We start from the raw sequence: 25,758 nt of genomic DNA on the forward strand, positions 1-25,758 counted from the left end.
CGCTATATGAATGAACATAGAAATAGTCAACTTAAACACAGCGAGACATATCTTTAATCCAAAAAATAATAGAGTTGAGGTTCAAAACATGACCATGCAAGCCACCCAGTATCTTTGAACGCAAGCCAATGCAAAAACATCAAATCATCCTTTTGAGTGTCATAATAGAAACGCATGCCTGTAAACTTAAATAATTCCCGTGGCTCCCTTGCTATTATCTTTTTCGACTAAATTAGTTTTATACGTACAAAGAAGAAACTGGATAATTTTTTTCACAATAAATAAGCATTGTAGGCTATGGTAGAGTTTTGTCGAATGGCCAGTTTATGTCCGACGGTCAACAAATGTAGGATGCATCACTTATTTCACATTCAACCAATACTATAGACCTTAATCTCTCACTGATAAAGGGACAGCGACAAGAGCCAATACTTATCCACACATTATACATACATACACATACTTATCTAGGGATATCAGTTTACTATGCTGAAAGCTGTGAATCGAGTGTAATTCTTTATGTAATACGTTTATCACCTCTATGAGCCCTCATAAAACAATCAAGCATATGGATCATCACTTTGAATTCACACAGCAAGACCTCGTGGTTGAAACGCTTAACGTACCGTTTAGATAAATCATATCAAACATAAAGATATTACTCACACATCAACAAAATCCGAAGCCAATCACAATTTGGGTATCCAGTGCTGCAAAAGGCAGCTGCAAGGCATGGTAGTAATTTTGGATAATTGCAAATGGTACGAGGCCCGTCCACATGGCACGAGTATCCTTGGCTTTTTATACCTTGTGGACCTAGTAGACCTAGTGAACGAACGAATCAGAAGGGCAACGGTAAAGACAGGTAGATTTATGGGGGCAGTATAGCCACTACTCCAGTATTGTAAACAGCAACTTTGAACGTGATTGTGTCCAATAAATCATTTTATGTGGATATTAAGAGTTTTTGTTTAATTCTCGAGTTAATCAGCAGGTTCCTGAAACTGTATTGGACTCCTCTCAACAAAGCTAAAATGAATGCTGTATCATGTGATACTTGTACCGTGGCAATACCTAGCATCTGAAACTAGCCCCATTCTTTAGGCGGATGTTACGGTCTGTATTTTTGTTACATTGTGGAATTTTAGTTATTATATCATCAGCTCGGAAATGTTTTTTTATTGCGTTAAGCACCAATGGCCCCTAAATTCTCTCAGAATAAATATTATTCCGTGTAGCCGAGTGAATAGTATTTTCCAATATTTTTATTATACCTCCTTGAATAGTTATGGGTTGAAGAAATATAAAGGCACGAGCTCTCATGAGTGGCTTACGAGACAGATGAAAGATCCATACGTAGAGAAGGCGAAAATGATGAACTACAGGTGAATATCCTATCCTTTATAATTTTCATCTTCATGTGTTGGAAAAAAATGTCGTTGGTGTGCAGTCCAAAAACTTTTATAGTACTTTCCTTTTTTGTTCCTTGTATAGTACTAGTCCTTTTTTGTTTTCGTTTGCTCTCTCACTGATTTATTTCTTAATGTTGATTGATGATCTCCTTGATTCGCCTATCACTTTTCCTTCGCATTTATTTAGTATTTTTTTCACGACAACTCTTACATAAACCTCTTAATTTATCGTCTCGTTTGAATGAAATTTCCTCGGATTATCGCTGATTTTAGGTCCAATTCTGTATTTTAATCCAATTAACTGCCATTTATTCATTGGGTCATTGTGGATTGGCTGTACGGAGGAAACTATTTGCATCCATTTTTTAAATCAAATGTAGTCTGACTGCCCAAATCATTCTCTTCAACAGTTTTCATTATTCAATATACCCTCTTACACACTCTTCCTCCTTATTTTCTCAAGCACATACCTTGCCTATTATGTATCAAGCATGATAATTTCTTTTTCTCTCCATGTGGGTCCAGCTTCTTTTTAATATTATTCCCTTATTTCCAAAGTTTTTTTCCTGAAGCGATTGGCTCCTGAACTATCCCCACCTAGGGAGAATTGATCATTGATGATTAAAATTATCACTAATTTCTTTGTGATGCTTAACAAAAAGTTAAACTGTAGGACATTTCCAGAATTTTGTGGATTACATGTATCCTCTGTTTAGGATGACTTTTATCTTTTGCTGACAGAAATTGAAAGCCAATGGATTTTCAGAAAATTTGTATATTGCACTTGAGTGGAATAAGTTTTAAATATCTTTGCAACAGTTGAAGCTGAGTTAAAAACCCTTGTAAGAGTGTGTGCATTTTAGTTATAATTGCATACACCAATATCTTTGTGCTGCCCTCATTTGTGCCATTGTTTGATGTTCTGCTTTGATGCTTTTCCTATTTTATGTGTTGTCTCATTGAAAGATACAATTTAGTCACTTCGAAATTGAAAATGGTCACATTTTTTCAAATCATTACCTTGTATGGGAGCTTAAATATTTGTACCCATGAATTTTAATTTAATTTTTAGGTGCCGAAGTGCATTTAAACTTTTGGAAATGAATGAGAAGTACAACTTTCTCTATCCTGGACAGCACGTGGTTGAATGTGGAGCGGCTCCAGGAAGTTGGACCCAAGTCCTCGTGAAGGAAACAAATTCCAGTGGAAGAGGTTAGTATAAAATTTATCAGATGTATCAATATACCTGTCCAGACCTGTGCTGGAACACCTGGATGTATCCCAGTGGGCCCTCCAGCCTGGAAATATTTGCCCCTCCTGTTCCTAAACTGACAAATTTTAGAGTCAGAATACCAACATTGAGCAGTTAAATTGATTTCAATAATGTCTTACTTAACAGTATAATTAACACCCTCTACCGAGTAAACAAAACAATAATTTAAATCAGTATAATTCAATCTGGATGATTCTAAGATGAGGCTCATCATCCGATCAGCCTCGTTGAGTGTTGTGACTATTGTGACTGTAGGCTTCTACAGAATCATAGACAATGATTCTTCTAATACCCACGCGTATGCAGCACCATCAGCAAGTGATGGGAGAAGAATGAGATGTCTGCCTGCATTACTCAAGTAAAAATTTTTTCCTTGAAACTTGACTGAAACTGGGCTGAAAACACCTTGAAACTCACTGCCTTGCTTCTATGCTGAAACTGCATTGAAATTGAAACAAAACCAGTGGAGTTTGGAAGAGGGATGGCAGTGAAGTAGCAGTGCAATTAAGAATTCCAGCTACTCCAATGAAACTCCCTTGGCCGACTAAACTGAAACTCCCTTGGCTAGCTACACTGAAACTCCCTTGGTTACTAACTAGACTGAAACTCTCTTGGCCAGCTAGACTGAAACTCCATTGGCTAGCTAGGCTGAAACTCCCTTGTATGCAAGGCTGAAACTCCCTTGTTTGGCTGAATACATTTCCCCCACCCAATCCATTAAAATTCCCTTGTCAAATCATAGTAAATTAACAACTTGCGCAAACCCAGCCAACAGTGGATGATCACATAACAGGTTTCTCCCACAATTTTGCATGCATGAGAAAAGATAAAGGGTAGACAGGTGATTGCGATGAACAATAGTTATAACTGCAATGACTACAACATTTTTCAAGACACAATTTATTAGAACATGAAAATATGTACATCAATAAATCAATAACTGTTAAAAGCAAATACAAAAATATTCTAAATGAAAGAAGTCATGGAAGTTAGATGCTCCTGCAATAGAGAAGAAACATGACTGATGAGAGTCACAAACGACTTAACTCAAAATCAAATTAGCAAAATTGCACATTAAAAAAACTCTTGGCTTTGGTGCATTAATGTGAAGCATTCAAAATATAGAAAGCAAAACTTAAATGATCACTGAGGAAGCATGCGCTTTGCATCGTGGTTCAATTGAAAAACGAAGCGATGACTCGTTACTTAGGCTACGTGTGAACTCCAAACGAAAACCACGCAAGCTTCCAAAACTATCAGCAGTAACTAATAACTATAAGCAGTAAATTTACATTGCACTATAGCGATACCCACCCGCGTTCCTTATTTCTTCGAAAGCCCACTCGAGCTCACAGAGTCCGTCAGGGACTCCGCAGGATGACAAACGGAAGGCGCGGCATCCACGGTCAGCGGCATTGATGACCTGTCGGTGTATTCTCCTCCTCGTCTGGGGTATCCATTAGGCAGGAAAAGTGGATGGCAGTCGCCAAGGCGTTGAAAGAAGAATTCGTTATTGGCGGCATGAACCCTGAAAAAGGAGCTTGAAATCCTTAAACGTGCCTGGATTAAAACACGAATTTAATGTCAAACTTCTCATGGCTAAACATGGAAGGAAAAAACAGGCCATCAAAGAAGTTAAAATGCTTACCTCCAGTCTGACTGCAGTCACCACCACCGACCTCGTTCTCCCCTTCACCTTAATTTCGATTAATTCTTGCCGTTAACAACCGTCGAAGTACCAGGAAAATATTTATGTCATCAATCTTTTCATGCCAGAACCCACACTCACTACTCGTCTTTTGCTCCTAGCAACTTGAGAGAAATAACGGCAACCGACAGCTTGATGTACGGGAAAAGATACACATGTTGCCAAAAGCTAAATTTAAAAAAATACATTGCCACTGAAAACAGGGGTCGCGTATATGTCCGGTAGATGGGTTCCGTATATTGGCAAAACTTACAATGGGTAGCACACATGCAGCAAGGGAGAAGCAGTTCAAATGCAATGGACTTGCAAGGGAGAATGGTATCAGAGTTTCAATGGAGTGCTCTTTTTCTTGTTGAGGACAAGGCAGTGCAGTGCAGTTACAAGTTTGTTTCAAGGGAGTTTTCACACATTCAGTGGAGTTTCAGCCCAGAATCAGCTCTGTTTCAAGGGAAAAATTTTTACTTGAGTACAGCAAAGCAAATATTCGGCAGAATAAATGATTGGAACTCTTCTGAATAATAGTCTTCATAGCCAAACCTTAACAAATTTATCTTGAGTTGTAATTGCCTCCGTCCAAAGTTTCACATTCAGCTGACTTCAATGCCAAATTGAGACATGCTGTACTTAATGAATATCTGGATTTCAAAGCAATAATTGCTGTCATGGTATTCATGAAAGTGTTCAAAATCACTATAACACTATCACATTATCTCCAAACAAGGAATCTAGACAATGCCCAAGCATGGAGGAATATTGAGTCTTTTCTCAGTAGGCTAAACACCTACAAGACAAGTTTGCTGAAACTTCCTTTGCTGAAAGCTGCACAACATTTTGTTTTGAAAATTATGCCGAAACCTGAAGAAAGAGTAAAAACCGATGAAACTTTTAATGACATCATTATTGGCAAAGCAATAACTGAGAAAAGAAAGTAAAAAAAGTGGCTGAAGAACTTGCTGAAAATGACGGTGTTGGACTTTCTCTCAAAGAAGAATGTAAAATATAGATCTTCGTTACTATGGATAGAGAGCTATCCAAACTTTGGAAAGCGATGTTGTGCAGCATAAATCACTCCTCATATTTGGTTTTGGCCGTTTTAACCAAAAAAGTTTCATATCCTAAGAAACTCTTCCCTTTGAAAGCATTGATGAAAATAGGAGAATTACTTTTGAAGAGTGATGAAGAAAAAGTGAAAGAACAACTTTTCTCTCTCATAAATGTGTGGACCCATATTTCAAATGCAAGTATGACTATGAGTATGAAGATGTATCAGACATGAAAAGACGACAGTGATAATGACGATGATCAAAAAGAAAAAGATGATAGTGATGATGAAGACTACAAAATCCAGGGCAAAGTGTTTGTATGATGCAACAGTTGTATCAATTGTGCATATGAAATTATATTTGAGTATAACATGCAGTGGCGTAGCCAGGGTCCGGGGGGTCGGGACCCCCCCCCCCCAAAAATAAATTACACAGTTATTTTCCTGCATAAAAGAAAACAAAATATTGAAAAATCATGAATTTACAAAATATTTATTTAACAAATTATTTTTTTCGATTATGAAAAGGTTTAAAATTAGTTCAAAACCCTCTGCTTAGTACCCTGTTTTTAAAAAATTTCCCCCCCTGGTTTTGGACCCCCCGACCCCGAACGAAATTCTTGGCTACGCCACTGATAACATGTACTGTTTATAGTACCCAGAATTTGCAATAGTATATAAATTTCTTCTAACCATCCCATTGACTCAAGTCTCTTGCGAGCAAGTAGTTTCTAAATTGAAACATATCAAATCCAGATTGGATCATCTTTTTCAAACAAAGTTATGTGTTGTGGGTTTCCTGATACCTAGAGTAGAAAATATATTAGGACGCCAAGAAATGGGCTGTGCTCACTGACCCATTTGTGAAAATTCCAGCTCACTGTGATTAGTGTGACTGACCTCCTAGTGTGTAGTATCTCTTGACAGTGACCAATACTGGAACATACACAATAGGCTTTAGTATCTATTTACAGATTAAATACGTCTTGTGGAATGGCAGTAATCCCCTTATCTGTGTTCTATCATTGTTAAGTCTTGCTCACCTATTCTTACTCATTATAAAGTTTAAGTAATTTGGTAATTTATAATACTTATCAATTTTGTTTTTAGTCATTTAATATTAACTATCTCATGAAATTTTGTGTAATGAGTAGACTGTACAAAGTATTATTGAGCATAGTGGTCAATGTAACTGAAAAAACTTATATGCTGCTACAATGTTCAGTTATCTAAATGATAAAAAATGGGAGTACGAGTAATTGATGTTGAAAGACTAATATTCATCAAAAATGACATCTCATTGTTTCAAAATATGGTTGATGTAATCAGAAAAGTTAAATTTTGTTTTTGTCAAAACTTTTTGATACTACAATTCCCTTGAGAAGAAGTGGATACTATAGGTGCCCTGATCTATATTTGGTAGTTCTTTCTCACCCTAATGCTTGTAGCGCCCATTATAGATAAACACCATTGGGTTAGATACATATTCCGTACAAGTCACCATAAGTACCACAATTTAATCTAATTAATACATACTGTTTTTTTTCATAGATCCTGAGAAGCCTGTTGGAAAAGTCATTTCTGTTGACAAGCTCCCCATTTACCATGTTGAAGGTGCTCACATCTTTGGAGGATTGGACTTCACAAGTACAAGTTTTCACAACTCGGTACTTAAGTTAATCGGTAAAAATAAGTTAGATGCTGTTGTTAGTGATATGGCACCCAATGCCACTGGAGTGAAACTTTTGGATCAAGAAGCCATTAGCATTCTAGCATATTCAGTTCTTAAATTTGCAATTAAAATGTCAAAAGTGAATAATAGGACAGTTTGTCTTATTAAAGTGTGGGAGGGTGGGCGAATGAAGAAACTGGAAAGTGATATGTGCCAGTTTTATGAACGAGTCAGCGTAGTGAAACCAAATGCCAGTCGCTCAAATTCTGCTGAGACATTTCTTTTGGGAATTGGCTTTCGAGGGATAAAGGCAGGGTGATGTGTTTTTATCATATAATGATGTATTGTGTACATCTTTTCCATTGTAATATCTTTTAAATTGCTCTTTAAAGTATGCATTTGATCATCAGTGTTTGAATACATTTCTCTTCATTTTGCCTAATTATTGGAGAAATCAGTGTGGTTGAATGTAGATCAGAAGTGCTATTTAAGTTATAGTTTCTATTGAGCAGTTAAATGCAAAATTACCATAAATGAGGCAAAAAATCCAAAAAAATATAGGCTCACATCATTGAATATGTACATATTATTAAATTTACTAGCTCATTGTTGGTATAATCAGGTTTTTAAGTATAGAGAAATTTTCTTTATATTATTTTAAGTTTTTGTTGATTATTTATAAATATGCCTGTAAAAGATTGATGGAAATGAAATTTTTCACCTAGTAGAAACATGGTTTTTCGATTGATACTCTTAGCCCTTCCAGTTTTTGAAAGTAGATTGAGCAATGTGAGGAGAAAGAGCTGTTATCATATATGTGGTGGAGATTTCCTTTCCCCAATTCTTAAAACTTTTCCTTCAGTTTTACTCCCTAAACCGCCTAGAACATTATTGATGCTTTATGTCAATTACGTAACGCTTGCAGCTCACTCTACACATAATACTATTATAGATTTCTTTGATGAAGTTATAGACTAAACATATGTGTGGAAGTTATGGATCAATTCCTTGAAGTACTAGAGTATGAACCGCATTTTGATTCCAAATCATGGTGAAGGGCAGTTGCTTCACTCTAAAGCCTCGTAGAGCAGAAAGAGAAATTCTACGGAGTGATTGTGTTCAAGCAATCACACACAAACTAAGTTTCTTGAAATGGCTGGAAAGAATCGGGGAAACTCTAGTCCTAATCATTTATGTGGATAACTTCAAACATGGCGCATGAATGGCTGTGAAATTCACCATAATTGATATGAGAAAGAATTTCTGTGAACAGGTAAACAAACCACTTACAGTGGGCTATAGGAGACTGCACAGTGCACTCATCAATACACTATCTTGGTGCTAAACATCACATGACAATTTATGAGTATATCATTGTTCTAGGTTTTATGCCTTAACTTCAATCAAGGATGGCGACATAAGGGAAATAAGGACTCTGCTATGATAAAACCAGCCTTGCTGGCCCTGAGGTCATTTTTTCGTGTCTTGCATGATAGAATTTCTACTACCTTTTAAGTGAATACATATTTGTATTTCTGGCAGTGTGAGAGATCAGTTTTATTTGGTAAAAAAAAGACAAGCAATGATATCATTCATACGAGCACTAAATCCACTTTTGGCTGAGAATATGGTGAACTTCAAACTTGTTGCTTGATGGTTATGAAATTCTAATTAATGATCGAGTCAGCCTTAGAATTTCTAAGTACAGTAGTGTACCATGATCGTGTATGGTGGAAAGCAAACTTACGCACATTCATAACTGTATGTACCGGTCACATCAGCAGATGACACGAAGCTAGCACAGTAAACTATTCAGCTCCTTTTTGAAATTTTTACTCTGTGGATATGCTACTCCAAACATTGGTTTTCTGGTTACAAAAAATTCATGATACGCATGTTCAAGAAGGTTCTCATGTCTACTGTGTGAATGAGATTATGAAACAAGTAGATGAGAGAAGACCTGAACTGTTAACAATATGCTTGAAATGGTTGAAATTTCCCTAGTGACAATTTTTGACTACCAAATGTGGAATTCATTGAAGATAATCTTGAAAAAAGTATTGTAAGAAAGTACAGGGAAGCAAACTGTTTTGTCCTTACTGCTAATGAATTTAAACATCCATAGAAATAATTATGAGAAGGTAAATGTTTAAAAAGTCAGTGAAAGAATCATCTTTTGTCTTCAAGCTACTGCAATATGTGAAGTCCACAGCATCATACTTTTTGTTAACTATTACCACCGGAGCTTAATTTTTTAGAGTTCAAAATCATTGTCATAAAACGTTTGCTGCCATGTGACTTATGGGTCACACCTGATATCAAATTTGTGATGGCAAAGGTACTTCTTTTTTTTCTTCATTTTGGGGCTGTTGACACTTATTGAAATGAGAAGTTAGGGACATAAAACTAGGTGTTACTATACTATGTAGGGTAATCTATACAGTGCAACTGAGTGTGTGACCCTCCTGTGGGCCACACCCTTCCCACACTTTGTGATGCTGCACAAAATGGCCGACCATCTGCAACATGGCCCACCACTTAAGATCCAAGGAAACCCATCAGCAAACAAATTTGTATGAACTTCATGCATACTGTGTGTTTCATGAACCCACTCCCTGATGTCACTTCAGAATTGAGGTTGACTTCTAAAGTGAAAAAAAATTGGGTAGGTACCATGTGGGTGGGTCCATTTAACACATCGTCTCAATCTTATGCCCAGGTTGTGCGTGCCTGGAAATTAGGAGTACCACATACCAGCAGTAGGTCTGTAACACTTTCCTGTGGCACATTACTGGTAGGGCCTCACAGCAAAGGGCATCCCTCTTAGTCCAAAGCTGCAGTGGGCCCGAATGGTGGGTGTCCCATGTACCTTAACTTCCACGCTGCCTGCTCCCATTGGTGGAAGGCCACCAAGTACAGTATCAACTCATAGTAGGAGGCATATATGCCTGACCCAGTGGTAGATCACACCACTTATACTCATGAGCCACCAGAGGGTCCCAGTATAGTGTTAACCTGGGAAGGGATATTCCACTCTGTGTATCGAACGTGATTACTTACCTCTAATCAAGCCATTGAAGACTGCTCTCTCTCTCAGGTTCAGTTAGTAGGAAGTCCACGAGTAATATCACCAATCTGTTTATGACAACCAGTTTGATTTATAGTATTGAGGAATAAATGGTACCAATAGTGTTGGCTAAAACAGGATATCTTTTTCTAATAAATCCTTGAATGTAAAAACATTTATTTTAACCATATGTATGGTCTGCCTTTAAATTAAGGGTAAAATTTAATTTCGCACAATGGTTAATTATGCCTTTGGCATTTCAGTGAGCTTGGTTGTGCATGGCAATGCAATTTCCCTAAATGCAATAATATTTAAAGTTTCTGGGTGTATATTGTAGATTCTTTATTTGGCAAAAGTCATAATAGAAGTACAATTTAGTACAATCAGTAGTTTTAATTTGATGCAGGTGAGTTTGTTTTTTATGACAGCTTTATATTTACAATAATCTATAAAGTTACCATACCTCAGATTGGTTGGAGGGGGACATTTTGCTATGCCCCATGGATTTCAGGCATTGTGCAAAACCCTGTATGAATTAATTGCTCATTACAGTATGAAATAAAGGCGTACCCAGGATAAAAAATAGAGGAGGGCAAGCCACGGTCATTCAAGTTGTAACACAGAAAAGGTTAAGGAAACCAAAATTTCAAGATAATCAAAACAGCGCTTTGTTAGTTTTAAAATTATTTTTATTTTTATTACGTGTTTTATACTACAAAATATCACTTTTTTGGGTGTAAAAAAACCCTTTTGTTTTGAAGTTATTTACTGTTGCTTCTAATGGGGGGGGGGGGGGGGGGCAGCTGCCCCTCATTGAGTACGCCCATGGTATTAAAGTCATTTACTTTAACCTTTAATTTACTAGAACTTTAAATTATTATTTGGACCAAGTGTAAGCTCCAAAAATGCGTGAAAATAGTGTATTGAGAAGTAATTTTTGAAAAATTACCCCCAAGACATGGTTGTTCCCCAAAATAATGCATAGATGATGGCGGCTGTGAAACTAGCTAATGAAAAGTGAAATGAATTGATGATAACACTGCTTGAAATGGTGCTTCATAATTTTTGTATTATATGTTGTTGAGGTTGTCTACAACAGAGGTAACTTAACGAATTTTTTATTCATCGACTATGAAAACGGTTAACACCATACAGTTGGGATTTAGGATTTTAATATGATTACGTAAGAAATATAATCCTTTCTTAACCATTTCTTGGTCACAAAAGCAGATCAATAAAGTTATGCAAATATTAAGTGAATAACTTTTATATCATATTTAGCTGGGCTACGGTCTTATATAATGCCTCTACAGTCAAATTTCTTTCTGATAATTCACGACTTGTAATACTAAGATAATTAATGGAATAATACATTCGATTCAAGTATTGACTTCTTCAGTCCTTCCACTAACATTAATTGCTAGGAGATGGAAATAATGTCAAAAAGGAATCAAAGTTGGAAGTATCAGCAGGAAAACAGCAGTATAGTAAAGCTAAGGTAATGCCCATTGTGAGAAACTGTCTCAAGGTATAATTTCAGCTTTTGGAGATGGATAAAATATAATTTGGTTTTTCGTTTAATGTGTATGACTTGATTTGTCTTGTTTATATGCAACTTCTGTACTTTTCTTATAGGGACACTAAAACATATTATACTTCATGATACAGCAAAGTAATCATTGGTGTTCATCTCTTTTTAATTATGAATCGTTGAATATTTTTAGAATTTTGGCACCTCAAGTTTTTTTCAAATTTTGAGGTTGCATTCTAACACTCCTTGTTTGTGTGTTGGCAGGTTTAAAAATTCTCTGGGCTGAAGTCACAATTTTCACAGGAAAGAAAAATTTGACAAGACAAAGTAAGGAATCTTAAAGAAAAGGTTTCATGCAGAGGCATAACTGAGAAGATGACTCGTTCAGGTTTGGAGTGTTGGAGGTTAAGGTGAGGACCTGTTAACAGCCCAATAGTCTCTGACAGAACCACCAATAGGGGAATTTCTGTTGCATATTTGTAAACACATAACTCCTAGAGCAGCAAGGCTTTATGGTTGAGAGGTAACATTATTAAGGGCCAATTTTGATTACTCAACTTGACAAAGAAATTTCCACTATTTTTAATAATATATTTCTTAAAATAGTTTTTAATATGAATCTGAAAGGACGTTTGTACAAAATAAAATAATTACACATACAGGCTAATATAAAATGTACAATTCCCAAATAAATATCTATTGAGGAACTTGAATAATTTTCACATCAGCAGTGAAAATATTTTTATGCTGTTTGACAACATTCATTAGAAAGCTATGCACATAAATTCTGTAGCTATATTGTTGCTATTCATAACAATTTAATTATATCTCTGCACTCACCTGATTATATACAGTATTCCAGAATTATAATTAAAAAATATAAACTCGTAGCTCTCCTTGGGGTGATGGTCATGATGGAATGACTGTTCATGATGCAACTCACTATGTTTCACCAACATGCTCCGCGATTGAAACTTACTTTTTCTTCAAGTAATTCAAATCAAAAAGGTATACTGTTTATATGTCAAAGAATATCACATTCATCGAGTATATCCAGCTTCACTTCTACATTATTACAATTGCAACTCTCATACTTAAATACCTCACTAATATCACGCATTCACAAATAACAAAAATTAGCTTTGAACAACATTCATCCATTCCACTGGCTAACAAAACTGTACACTTTCATCCACGACTTTCAAAATGCCTCACTCTATCAAAAACTCGAGACACAGATGCAAGATCCCTAGGAGACATTTCTTGATAATATATCCATGGGCGCCTTTGATAGGGTTCTCCTTGATGAACTTTACTTGGTGATTCACTCTGAACAGGCAATGGCCAACTTTCCTCTTGCTTTGCGAAGGAAGATGCATCTTCAACAGAAGTGGTAGGCAGCACACCTTTGGCAACACTGTCTGACCCATGTGAAGGTTCCCTAACCAAGGGCATTTGGGTCCAGAATTTCAGTAGCATTGGCCGATTCCATGCCCCCCATGGACGACTGGTTGGCTTTTGATGTTGGGAAGGATGGGTAGTTGGGGTTTCAGATGAAACTGTGGTGCCGGGGTGTAAAAGTCTTTGTTCATCTGTCTCTGGAAACCTAACCCTTTCCTCCACTCTACCGGGAAATACCACCCGTTTTTGGGTTTCTTCTTCCACACCATCTTGTTGCTCTGAAATATTACCTTCTGGAACAGTTTCCACACTTTCTTTGTGCAATACTTCAGGTAATTCAGTCACTTTACCAGCATTTAACTCCGTCGTGGAATAGTTGGCAATGACGGTAGTTTCGTAAATGTGACCGTTCGCCAAAAGGACATCAGGTTTGTTGTCTGCACTTGTGTGGTTCATACCGCTTTCGGTCGCGATAAATGCAGCAGCGGTCTCGTTGAACGAAATCTTGGGATTCACATTCGGTGCCCGCTTAATTGTATCAGAAGCGGCTATTTCCCTGCGCACGTTACTTTCCTCCGTAGTATTCGATGCATCCGCATGAATCACCGGCTCTAAGCTCAATCCTGCACTCGCTTGTAACTGATCGCCATATTGTTCCAGCGAATCACCACCATCGCCACTCCCTATCGCACTGGTATCATTAACACCTACGCCTATTGCGGAAGCAGGGGGCATTAGCTTGTCCTGCGCCACTTCGAGTAGCGTTCCCGAGGGTAACCCCGTCCCCCCCTGCATCACTACGTCATCCTGGCTCTCTTCCGCCACCTGCTCACCGCCGAACAGACCCAACCTGCCCGGCACCTTCCCTGGTGCGTCCTTCGGTATTCCAGTCTCCACCACCACAACCAAATCAACATCATCTCCCTCTTCCTCGGATTCCTCGTTCTGTGGCGGATTGGTGGCCAGGGGAATGGTCACCAGAAGGGGGCCCTTCTCCGCGGCGTCTCCTTGCGAAGCCGTCGAGGACGACGAAGGCGGTGAGGGCTCCCGGTAGAGGGCATTCAACCGCTGAAGCAGGAAGTTCAAGTGAGCCTCTTGGTTCACGCGAACTACCTTGTGGCAGCGACCCATGGCGTCCGAGCGGTATCCCTCGGCGCAGGCCGGTATACCACCGCTCCCCCCTCGGATCACGGGCGCGATGAAGACAGACTTGGGGGTTATGTGCGCCTTCCGCCTCGTGGGTGCCTCGTCTACGAGCAGCCACCCCCTCCACAGGATGCGCGACTCCTCGTCCTCGTCCAACCGCTTGCCGTTCCTCCTCGACGCATCCTTTGAGGAAAGGCTCCTCTCCGCTCCCCCGCGGACGGCGACTCCCTCGCCGCTGTCAGAGAGCCGAGAATCTCCTGTGTGGGGCGCCGCCGAGGGGACCTCAGAGAGGGTGCCATGGTGCCTCCCGGGGGTTGCCACCTCCTCGCCCAGCCCAGCGGCCGCTGCAAGGGGCAAGAGCAGCAGCAGCCAGGCACACGGCAGCCGGAGGAAAGCTCGAGAGCCTCGCTTCCACCGCATTCCTCGCGCTGCGGTCCCCGCATCAGCCGCCGCCTCTCCTGATTATCTCAGCGCTGCACCCGTGCGCCGCAAAAAACCATGGCGCCTTGCAGCCGCGCTCTGCTTCCTCATCGCTCCAGCAATGCGGCGAAGATCAATACACGCGGTGCCGCCGCCTGCAGCCCGTGTCTGCCTCTCTCTCTCTCTCGTTGTCTCCCCCTTCCTGTGAACAAAAAGGCAATGTTGTTTAACCCACCCTCCCAACGTGACTCGGTTTCTAATCTATTGCTTAGCAGGGAACAGAACCAGTGCATTAGTTTCGACCGAAAGCTTCACCATATTTCTTAATTATTTTTCTGTAGCAGGCTAACATTTTTTTTCACCAACGCGCTGCTTTTCCTCGCGAGTGCATCGAGGATTTACAGTTGCATCGACCCTAATGAGGAGAAAGAGAGGGAATAGACCCACTTTCGCCAAGGTTTGCGGGAGGAAAATGACATGCGATTAGGAGGCAAAAAAATTTATTGGTTACACAATACTTTCACTCCTCGCACCCGGATTTCCCGGCCATGAAAATCCACCGTCAGTGAAATGACGACTCAACAGTCCGTGCGTGTGAACGGGCGAGTATGTCCGAAATAGCTCCGCGAGCTATGTACGGGAGAAAACAGGCTTAGGAAAATCCCTAATAATACCGCAATGCTTAGGGGTGGGAACCCTTTTCACTTGATGTTTTGTAGGCGAAAGTGAAGCCAAGTGGGTCACAGAAGACATCCTTCTCATCCCCCCTCTAACCACACGCAACCTCTCGATGCCATACGCACCTCGAAGCGATATTCTCTCGTGCAACCGACCGACAGACGCCCTCGGAGCAGGCTCCTCCGGTCTCAGTGCCGCTCATAACCTTGGAAGTTCCCGCTCGTTCGCTTCTCACTCTTGTCCCTCTCACCTTCTTCGTAACTCGCTTGTGGAGGCTAAATTGAGAGATACCACTCATGCTTTCCACATCGGCACAAAATAAAAAAATACTCGATTCTTACCTAGCAACCACAGCGAATAATTCAAGCACGACTCGCAGATGAATACCGTTATATAGAGCATTCCATTGATTTAAAATATATCCTAAATGTTTTTTCGATGTAAGAGTGGGTTCCTCGATTTTTAAAAAATCTGTGTTTTGGAAAAAAATATAAGTGCCGTATCCGCATCGCTCTAGAGGAAGGGCGGGGTCTCATAACTTGGGTAGGTTCTGATTGTGCGACACATTCCAAGGGAGTGTGCCCTCCTCTCCTCACCACTCGCCCCCCCCCCCCCTCCAACTGGAGCACCTCAATCGACAGAGGATTGGTAGAAAGTGAAAGGAAAATAAGTGGGAAATTCGCCGCGGGAAGAACATGGACTGTCCGCCGAACGCTGACCAACTAATTCTGCCATGGGTGCAAAATAAATACGAATTTCCTGAATAATTTTACGAGTCAGTTGTCTCGGTGAATTGAGAAATGAATGGGCTTGGACCAAAACTGCACAAGGGTCAGCGCGAGTATAATAGCTCCTGCAATGGAGGACGCTGACCCGGTGAGGGATACTCGGAAACTTTTCAAAGTTTAAAGTAGATAAGATACCCTCCGTCTATTCTACGTATTTAGTCTTATGGCCGCTTTAATATTATCTAAAGGAACCTCTGTCACAAGGGAAACACGCATACATGACCGCTGACGGGTATCCAAACAACCTTGCACAGAGTTCTCTAGCACTGGGGAGATCGCTGGGAAGACAAAAAATAACAGCGATGAGGGCTTACTTACTCGGCAAAATAATTTGATACGTTGCCAGCATGAGCACAATTGTTGCTTACCAATAAGGAGAAACGGGAGTGAGAGCCGTTTAAAATTCAGCATAAGTCCCAGCGCTGAAGTAGCAAGAGGACGAAATTGGACGCCTTTCCTGCAAATCCTATCGACATTTTGTACTGGCAAGACCCTTAAGACGATGACATAAGTTCGACATAGCCTAGAACACACTGAAAAAAATATTCAGCAACGACAACCGTATCGAGGGAGAAACCGTGAGTATTCCTATTCAATGAGTCGTCACGATTATATGTTCACTCGGCACTGGTTACCCAAGTTCATAACACTGCGATCACGTCTACCGCTTAAGCTTACGGAGTCATCGTAAACGATCGATGACATTATACACAAAATACACCTACGTCTGAGGGTTCGAATTAACCCTCGCGACCGTAAATTAACGGTGGTTTATGATGTCGGAAGAAGCTGCTCATGATACTGACCTTGTGACAGTGCTTCCCGTCACGTGACGAATCTATCAATCCCAATTGAGTGTTGGACCAGAAGGGATGATCAAGTGTCAACGGCGAGGGAGGATCCCCCGAGATCGCGCAATGGAACAACACAGCCAGCAACACACCACCGTATCGTTTCCACAACGCACTGCTTCCCACCAGCGCGGCCGCTTGCCCGAATCTGTCCACCACAGCGAGACAAACAGCGCTGAGGCGCGGAGAGTGCTCGGTGCGGAGGAGGGGGAGGTTAGGGGAGGGGTTGAGCGAGGGTGAAGAGGGGGCGGGGCAGAGAGGGGAGGGGGTGGAGGGAGTGGGCGAGTGGCGGTGGTTCTAGCGAGGGAGGGGACCACACTACGGCGAGAGTTTCCTCCTCGCTCGTCCGTGCTTCCCTCCCTTCACACAACCTGACCCGCAGTCGAGCAGGTGTTGCTACCGTCTGCACCAACAATCGACGACGTCTATTCTCTGAAAATGTTATCCGAGCCCTCACGGGAAATGATTCCCGCGGCCAATTTTTCACTGTAAAGCCCATTCGGTCGCGTCGAAGTGATCGATCCAACTGGGATGCAACGGGGATACGCATCCGCGAGACATCTCTTTGCTCGTATGTCGCCGAGTTGTCCATTTGGCTGTTTTGTGTTCGTAGAATCATTCTCGCCAACATCCGACTTCGTTTCAACCCGTCGGACGTGAAACGTAAAAAAACCCGCCCGACGAAAACACAGATTACTGAGCGCGAGATTCTATCTCCCCCAGGGGTAATACCTTCGAACGTGACCTACTAAAGCCTCGAAATGGTGCCGGTTTTGTTACACTGCTTACGTAAATGAACACGTGAGGCTCGGTGTATACTTACTGTTTGTTAACATTGGCCGTTTTGTTTTTCTGCTGTTATTTCTTTCGGTCGATACTCTGAGGATGAATCATGTCGTAATTAGCAATATTTCTTGAGTACGAATGGCGCGTGATGGTATAAACGTTACACATTTCAGTGCGTGAAAGATTTAGGGCATGGTTCAATATGCGGGGATGGCATTGCGCACGAAATTATGTCCAAGCTTTTTTCCCCGTGGTGTGCGTGGGTCGAATCAACACGGGCAAGGTCATTTAGATAAAATATCACAATGAAAATAAGTGGGTAAAATCGTTTGGCCTTGTTTAACTCAGGCACTCAACGTTATCACTTAGTGAGAGTTTAGCGCCCACAGGACCTAATTCAATATCCATCAATGGTGGTAACAGGATGTTTATGGTCAGACAGGCGGCGTACTCCGTGGTAGTAACAGCCTTTGCACAACCTCCTTCACTTCAACGTACTTAAGAAGGAAGATACGAGGGTTTAAACCAAATTCAGCGGGAAGGCATGGCAATCTAACTCATCTTCATACTTATCCAGCATTTCTGTACATCGGCGGTTAAAAATTCAGCTCTCCATAGTATCAGGGGGGAAAAATTGATGACTAGCCAATTTATTCCTTTAGTGGTTACGTTTTTTTCATGCACGAAAATAATTCTTACTACCAGAGCAGCAAAATAATCAAATTTCTAGAGATTAATACCGAGAATGCTCATGAGGTTGGCGATGATTGTCCAGTGAAGAGTTCATTCTCTCGCTACGAAAAGCGAAAGTGAGTACCGCAATCGTGAGTACTTGACTGTATCACCATCCAGCTACTTTCAAGTAATATGCTGCGGAGTAATTTGTTCCTTGAAGGCTCTTTATAGCGCATCGTGGCCTCAACGATTCTCGATCGGGTGGGCAGCCATCGTGAGGTTGCGGGAAGTATCCGATATCATATTTTTTTATTGAGGTCTATTTAGGTTGGTTGCGTTATTTTAGTCTTATACGTATCGAGGTTTCTCTGGGTGTGAGGTTTCTGGTCGGTTAAATGATCCGTGCCATGAGTCATGAATTCTTGTGTGTGTGCTAGGTCCACGATTTGATCATTCATAAATTTATCCATTGATATTCTTCGAGCGGATATTAAAATACACCTTACGAAAAATTAATTCATCACATAATTGACCATAAAAATAGCCAGAAAACCAATGGATCATCCCAGCAGACATCTGATGAAAATTCGATCCAAATCATGTAAAGGTCACAACGTCGAGGGTCTGCCTTTAAGAATTTCTTTCGGGATTCTTTTCTCGTCAAAATCTCTAATTTCGTTTCTTATTGTAAATTCCTAACATATTCCATGCGATTTCTTTCACTTCCTTGCCCAATACAGATGGGATGAGCTAGTGTCGCGGAATCGGCGACTCCGATCTAGACTGCCATCCCCACTCCTCTACCACTCCTCCGTCCCTCCCACCTCCCACTCCTCCGCATGCGGAATGGCCTGAGGCCTCAAAATCAAGTCGATGAGAGGTTGTTAAAAAGGCCAAGGAGACAGTTGTCGCTGAATCGAAATGCTTTGAGAAGCAAATCTTTCGACTAAGAGAGGCGCAACAGAGTAGACATTCATTGCAGTGGCGAGAGTTATATTCTAATGCTGTTTTCATTTCTCTTTCGGCATAAAGAATAAATTAGCATGCAGGATTTAAAGTGCGACAGACTTTTAGGATGACAGTTAAGCTCTATTAACCCCCAAACCAACCAGAATCCACTTTAGCATGGCATTAGAAGAAAATAAATGTAACGAAGTTTTTAGCATCGTGTCCCATGAACGGTTTTTCTCCTGCGTGGTCGATGTATTGAACTTTCCTTTAAGTTATGGTGTGTCTTTAGTGTATTCAATATTGCATTCCATAATTTGTCCTCATTAGTTATTTGGGGTAAAAAGGAAATGAACGTTTAACAGGTTACATCGTTAAAATCACTGATTATGATAAGTCATATAGGAAGAGTGAAATTGAATTAATTTATGAAGGGTAGGGTAGGGTTTGATAAGTACTGTGGCTGAGTATAAAAGTACTGGGTCAGTCTGTTAAACAATTTTAGGAAATTCAACATTACTCATTGACGTCTTCAGATGTAATAAACAATTAGCATTCTCAATCGAGCGCGATGCATGAGTAAAGCGATGTCCGCCAAGCACTGTGGAGCCTCGAAGGATGTGTATTAAAGTGTTGCATCGCGATGACAGAGAGTAAAAACATCTGGGCATCCTCGAAGACGGATTGCTGCTATCCCCTCTTCATTCGAAGAAAAAAGTTGCGTTCAAATTACTCACTTGCAGTCTCCATCATCCGAGACTGAATGAAGCGGTCTTACTTCTTTTTGACGTACGGACAGCGTGAGCGTAAGAACAACGGTAAGATTTTTTAATGTTGCTAGGCATGTGTTTATTCATTCATTATCTATGCATTAAAAAACTATTTCTTAAACGCTAAAGCGTCCTAACCACGCGAGTCAGAACACTTGACGAAGACTCTCAACTATACCAATTCACGTCGTACCCTTACAACAAAGGCTTAGCCGGTTCATATAGTAGTTAAATATATTTTCTTCATGCTATGTTTCAAATGAAGTGGCTTGTGGTCGACCCGCATAGCAGTTTGGCGGCACGGTTTATTCTGGCTTTTGAAATTTAAAAATAACATGGCTTGAAAAATGTATTATTTTCCTTACGTCGACTTATCAATTTCTCGGTTTCCTAATGGGAATTCATAATTCGAAGGCCTTTCCATGGATCCCTTAGTTGACTTGGGAAAACTTTAAAACTAACATCTTTTTTCTATCATCATAATTCACCGTTGCAGTGAATTTAGCATTCAAGTCCTTCAGAAAGTCCTGTATCGAAAATTGTGAAAATTTTGGACGATTTTTTTAGTCTCCTTATCTATATTTAATAGGTAACTACTGAAGACTTCGTTGTTGTTACTGTTCATGAGGATGATATTTATGTCCTATGAATGCTGTTTATTGGAGCCGCTCGGTAGTCATATAAAGTTAGATAGAATACAGAATCTATTTTGATTTTATTCTTACAAATAATAGTAATAGCATTGACCCCACTTGTGTTCGTTATGAATGTGTGATAGAGGAGGCGAACGTATTGGCTAAACTTATACTCCATTTAGTATCGAAAAGCTTTAGAAAATATAGGGTCATAAAAGGCGCACAGAAATGTGCAGAGCACCCAAGAAAAGCTCTACTATATATGTTTTCTACGAACAGGGCAGGCAACCAAGCGTGAAGAGTAGGTGTGAAGTCATTGAGGCACTGTAAAGGAAAAATGTTGTTTCTCGACGAGCCTAAGGCGATGAGAGGAACTTCAATTAGCCGTCGAAGTTCTTGTTTACTACACACAGATAAGGGCGCCAAAGTGAAGATAGATATTTCATCCTTGTTTCGTGTGTTGTAATCAAAACTAGTTCATCTACTGCATTCGACGTATTGTGAGCGTAAATGCTTCAAAATGATGAATATATAGGATAGATTGAATTATTTTGCTGGATTTAGGTGGTCAAAAGATATCTATCGCTGCTCTGTCATTTGGACGCTATTTTCAGTGGGTAGGGGCGTGGATAATTAAATTCTTGGGTTGGGTGGAGAGTTTTTGAACAGTTTTTTTTCGATTTCACCTTGGGGGATGTGGTGGATTATAAACCCACGTACAATTTATCCTCGGGCGTATGCTGGAGTTTAACCCTGCAATCACCTTCGATATTGCAGCGCTAAAATATGCAGTCTTGTAATCTTATTACTTTGTCGTGAGTGGTGGAATCACCAATACCATTTTTACTGACGATTATGTATCTCCTGAATACGGATACGTAATGATTTCAATTGAATTATTGGGAAACTATCTCTGGTTTGTCCAAGAGAGATGAAGTTAGCAGTCGCAATCTTTTGTCAGCCAATGATAATCTGTGGCGATACCAGGAATGAAAGAACCGGCACCATCGGCGTCCCGTGGTGTCTCAGGTACTTAAATGCCATGTCAAAATAAAACTGTCAACCGCTTTGATCGATCTCCAAAATGAAAATTGCCTTATCACATATATTTTCCTTTGCGTACCCCCATGAAAAAATTGTATAAAACTGTTTCAAATTTTTATACATTCTTATACATTGCCATGGCAATGTATAAAATTTTGAAACAGTTTTATACAATTTTTCATAGGGGTAGTTATATCATGTTTTAGAACTCTTAATGTATCATCAGCATAAAGTCGTACAGCTTAGTGGCGTAACTGTGGGGTGGGGGGAGGGTGAGGGGATGTATCTCCCTCCAAAGCCTCAGAGAAATCAAAAAATTATTTGAAAATATTGTCTGGATATGATATATATAGTAACTGCATCTGCTAAAAGTTAAATTTTAAGTGACAAAATGATGTGAAATGCATTTTCAGGCATGTTATTTTTCCAAAGTTGGCGTTTCCTGGGGGGGGTAGCCCCCACTAACCTCTCTTATCCCCCCCAGAGCTCCCTCATCCCCCCCAAAGCATATTCCTAGTTACGCTACTGGTACAGCTTAGGTTTAATTGTGCTGGAACCCTCGTAATTCGTTGCAAGAAAGAACCTGTATACGACCTGCCTACGATCAGTAATGTTCTCCTAATTCAGCCAAGTAACCTTCGCGTGAATTCGCTGCCTAAGTGAGAAGAAAACTCAATGGCGCTGAGTTCGCTTCTCAGACAGCGAATGCTCCTGGTCATCGTGGATTCCACCCATGTACGCGTCTCCTTGGCAGGGGAATCGTCCGATACCTAATAATGCTTCGGCCAACCTCGTTGAATCGGCGTACGAGCTCAGTACGATACTTTCGAACAGCTTAGGTAGAGCCTTCGTTGGTGTTAGCTTCGCCGGATGACACCGATCACATCAGGTTCCAACTCGTCAAGCGCACGGGGCAGCGTGGTCAAACAGTGTGATCGCGGATGGGCAAGAGTTTTTGGGGAGACGAGCGAATTTCGTATTTTGTAGTGTGCGTGGAGCAATGACCTCGGCACAGCCCCCTAGTCGCTCCTCCGCGCCTCTGCATTATTCTCTAATATGCCGTTCAAGGGCCGCCCACAGCGCGGGAAAGGAGGGGCGGCAGGCAGCGCGAGTGATGCGGGGGTGGCGGCGGGTCACAGGGGGAGGGGGGCACGGAGAGGCGGAAGCCGCAGCCAGTTCGCTTCATTCCCTCGCGTCCAGATAAAAGAAGGAGAGCTCTCGGGAGAGGAAGTGTGGGATTCGGACGAGAAAAGAACTCATTTGAGATGCATACTTGTGCGCGAGGGAAATAGCCATGGGGAGCGCGAAAACGAGACTTGCAAGTGGAGTCGTGTCTCTCGGTTCCTTCCCTTTGCGTGCCTTCAGTGAAAATTGCGGCGCCCCTCAAATATAACGAAAGGCGGATGGAGGTGAAATCATTCATAACACCGAGTGCGACTATTAAAGAGTCGACACCGTCACTTGTTTTGTTTTACTTTTGTTTGGTAAAAAATGGCCACAGGGCGTAGAATGAGGACATGAGTTTCTCGATTAGTTTCCTAAGCGTTCTTTGAGGATAAACTGCTGGGAGTCCGCTAAATTGCGGAGGGCGGATGGAAAGGGTACTTTATAGAATCGAATTTGGTTTTAAACCGCTCGTTTTCAGTCTTTAAAAAGTGAATAATCATCGATTAATGCATTGCGAGTGGCAAGGGCGTACCCGTGATCACAACTGGGGGGGGGGGGGGGGGGGGGGCAAGCCATGGTATAGGGGTGGGGGGCAAACCAAGTTGTGACATTAGTAATGAGATTATTTCCTTGAAAAAATAGTTTTATTTTAGTTACATATCTTATACTAATATATATCATTTTTCGTGGGTTTAAAGAAAATTGGTTGAATGCTTTCGTTTCAATTCAGTACTGATTTTGCTGAAAGACTTTAACGCTTTTTGCTTCTGGGGGGGGGGGCAGCTGCCCCCCCCCCCGGCTCCTCGCTGGGTACGCCCATGGCGAGTGGATATATTTCGAATGCTTTTGTTTAACTGATATCCAAACTCTCAAGAACTCTCGGAAAGTATTCCATTGGCGTCCCGGAAGCCATAATGGTGAAATCTAGACGTTCACCGGGGACGTTTGCCAAAAGAAAAGGATCTATAACTTATTTTTTGTCGAAGATCACGCACTTGACGAGACACTTTTTCCGATTTTGACCCGAGAGCCAAATTTAGTTTCGTGTCTGACATGCTCATGGAAGCAACCAAAAATCTAAAAATAATTTTGGCCATCTGTATTAAAATAATGCCATACATGACACCAGCGATATTGAAAAGTGTTGGCAATGAGTTATACGAAAGCTGTACTTGCCAGCGATTTAATGCCAAACTCGCAAATAGTTTATTTTGAAGCTAACAGTTTAATAAATAAATTGCTTAAAATTGTAAAACCGTATTGAGTTACAGAAGTCCGGAATTCTAAAATAATGTAGTTTCTGGGGTACGTTTTGCTACAGACTCGTTTTTATTCTCGGCGCGGACTGAACAATTTGAGCGACAACCTTTGGGATGCTACTGCACGCAAGGTGATTCTCAATTCCGAGAATAAACATGACCACTCATGTACGAAAGGTGAAAACGTTAATGGGAAGATTAAAACGGAGAACAACACGAGAGTGCGGAGACCTTGAAAAAATTTGGCGGAACAAATGCTGGGAACTCAGTCGTGTTTTCGAATGTTTAAGATCGTGAAAGTCCGGAATTACTCGAAGCTTCGCTCCCAGGCGCGTTCTGACTCGCCCAAGTGCTGGGCGGATGGGAAAGGATGGTGGAAAGGATGCTCTCGCCTACCAACCCGGAGCTATCCAAACAGAAGTGTCCAAAATTTTCGCATTCGTGCCCAGCACACCGTCAGAAAAGTAAAGTTGGTACCCAGACTAGTGGGCAGCTTTCTTCAATTCGTTTCACTATGTAGGTCATTTCGCTTACTCGCCCTTCCAACTGGAAAGACGTCGGGTCAGGCGGAGCGTTGCCAACCAGACCGAATTTCCGGGATCGCCCTTTGTTTTTAAATCGACGTCGACCTTAGCAGCTTTGTTTTATTCACTTTTATCTATTTATCCCCCGAAAGAGAAAAAGCACTTTTACAAATCCCGTATCTTACTCGAGAACACACGTCATGACTGGGCGAAGTTTTATACTATATCGACTTTGTAACCAGGGATTACACAATAAGCAAGTGATAGCGAATTCTGGTACCAAAGTACGATTCTCATTTAAAGTTTTTCCTGCCTTGCTCCCTCTCAATCTATTACGTTTTAGGAAAGCACTTCTGATAAATGTGTGATTACTAGTTTATTTAAATGGAAATTAGGAAACACCTTAACTACGGGCTGGAGATGGTACGCTATTAATTTTCAATTGTACGCTATTAATTTTCAAGGGTATCGTTTCCACGTTCAGGATTGGGAAAAATGAGTGATACAAAGATGTCCAGCAACTTTAAACTGATTTTCGCTTTCTCTACCATTTTGGGATTAATCGCAGAGGCGTCTTAGCTTTTTCTAAAATTCGTAGTTTCAATGCATCTCAGTTTCTTTCCCCTATCACTCAAAAACAATTTTAAAAAGTCATGAAGTAGATTTGAAAATTTTAATAGGATGTAGCCCAGGGAGGAACTCGTGAAAGCTAACGTTACCGGCGAAAAATATCAAATAACGCCACTCCCTCAAGTTGACAAAATCATGTTATCAGGGAATCGACGCACCAAACATGCCCTGAGAATTTCTTGGCGCCAGATATTGTGGAAGCATCGTAACTGAAGAGAAGGTGCCAACTCTTTGGTAATTATATGCATTTTTGAGGTTACATTTATTTCAAAAATGGTCATTTCTTAGAAGATTGAAGGGAAATAATATCAAGGATAATTTTTCCTCTTAT

At 40.9% G+C, this 25,758-nt stretch overlaps 2 protein-coding genes across 5 annotated transcripts; one reads left to right on the forward strand and one right to left on the reverse strand.

Annotated features, from left to right (window-relative positions):
• Positions 1-666: 666 nt before the first annotated feature.
• Positions 667-7,641, forward strand: LOC124170001 (rRNA methyltransferase 2, mitochondrial). Of its 3 annotated transcripts, none has more exons than XM_046548702.1 (4): positions 667-1,116; positions 1,287-1,385; positions 2,485-2,624; positions 6,987-7,641. In XM_046548702.1, the coding sequence occupies exons 1-4, from the start codon at positions 1,109-1,111 to the stop codon at positions 7,424-7,426; spliced, it is 687 nt and encodes a 228-aa protein (XP_046404658.1). In that variant the 5' UTR covers positions 667-1,108; the 3' UTR covers positions 7,427-7,641. The 3 variants fall into 3 exon arrangements, with proteins under 3 accessions (XP_046404658.1, XP_046404646.1, XP_046404651.1); XM_046548690.1 differs by having other exon boundaries at positions 832-865; positions 984-1,385; XM_046548695.1 differs by having other exon boundaries at positions 848-865; positions 995-1,385.
• Positions 7,642-10,501: 2,860 nt separating this feature from the next.
• LOC124170025 lies at positions 10,502-17,174 on the reverse strand. 2 transcript variants are annotated; one of them, XM_046548713.1, is made up of 2 exons: positions 16,945-17,174; positions 10,502-14,874 (listed from the first exon to the last, which is right to left on the reverse strand). In XM_046548713.1, the coding sequence occupies exon 2, from the start codon at positions 14,670-14,672 to the stop codon at positions 12,894-12,896; it is 1,779 nt and encodes a 592-aa protein (XP_046404669.1). In that variant the 5' UTR covers positions 14,673-14,874; positions 16,945-17,174; the 3' UTR covers positions 10,502-12,893. The 2 variants fall into 2 exon arrangements, with proteins under 2 accessions (XP_046404669.1, XP_046404676.1); XM_046548720.1 differs by lacking the exon at positions 16,945-17,174 and adding an exon at positions 15,476-15,867.
• Positions 17,175-25,758: the final 8,584 nt, after the last annotated feature.

Source organism: Ischnura elegans, chromosome 1 (assembly GCF_921293095.1).
Source record: "Ischnura elegans chromosome 1, ioIscEleg1.1, whole genome shotgun sequence".
NCBI lineage: Eukaryota > Metazoa > Arthropoda > Insecta > Odonata > Coenagrionidae > Ischnura > Ischnura elegans.

What these genes read in the sequence shown, in the direction of transcription:
- LOC124170001 (XM_046548690.1), top strand. Translation starts at nt 1,171, where the DNA reads ATGTTTTTTTATTGCGTTAAGCACCAATGGCCCCTAAATTCTCTCAGA. An exon ending in GCGAAAATGATGAACTACAG is followed by an intron (nt 1,386 to 2,484) that starts GTGAATATCCTA and finishes TTTAATTTTTAG; the next exon opens with GTGCCGAAGTGCATTTAAAC. An exon ending in AACAAATTCCAGTGGAAGAG is followed by an intron (nt 2,625 to 6,986) that starts GTTAGTATAAAA and finishes TTTTTTTCATAG; the next exon opens with ATCCTGAGAAGCCTGTTGGA.
- LOC124170025 (XM_046548713.1), bottom strand. Translation starts at nt 14,672, where the DNA reads ATGCGGTGGAAGCGAGGCTCTCGAGCTTTCCTCCGGCTGCCGTGTGCC.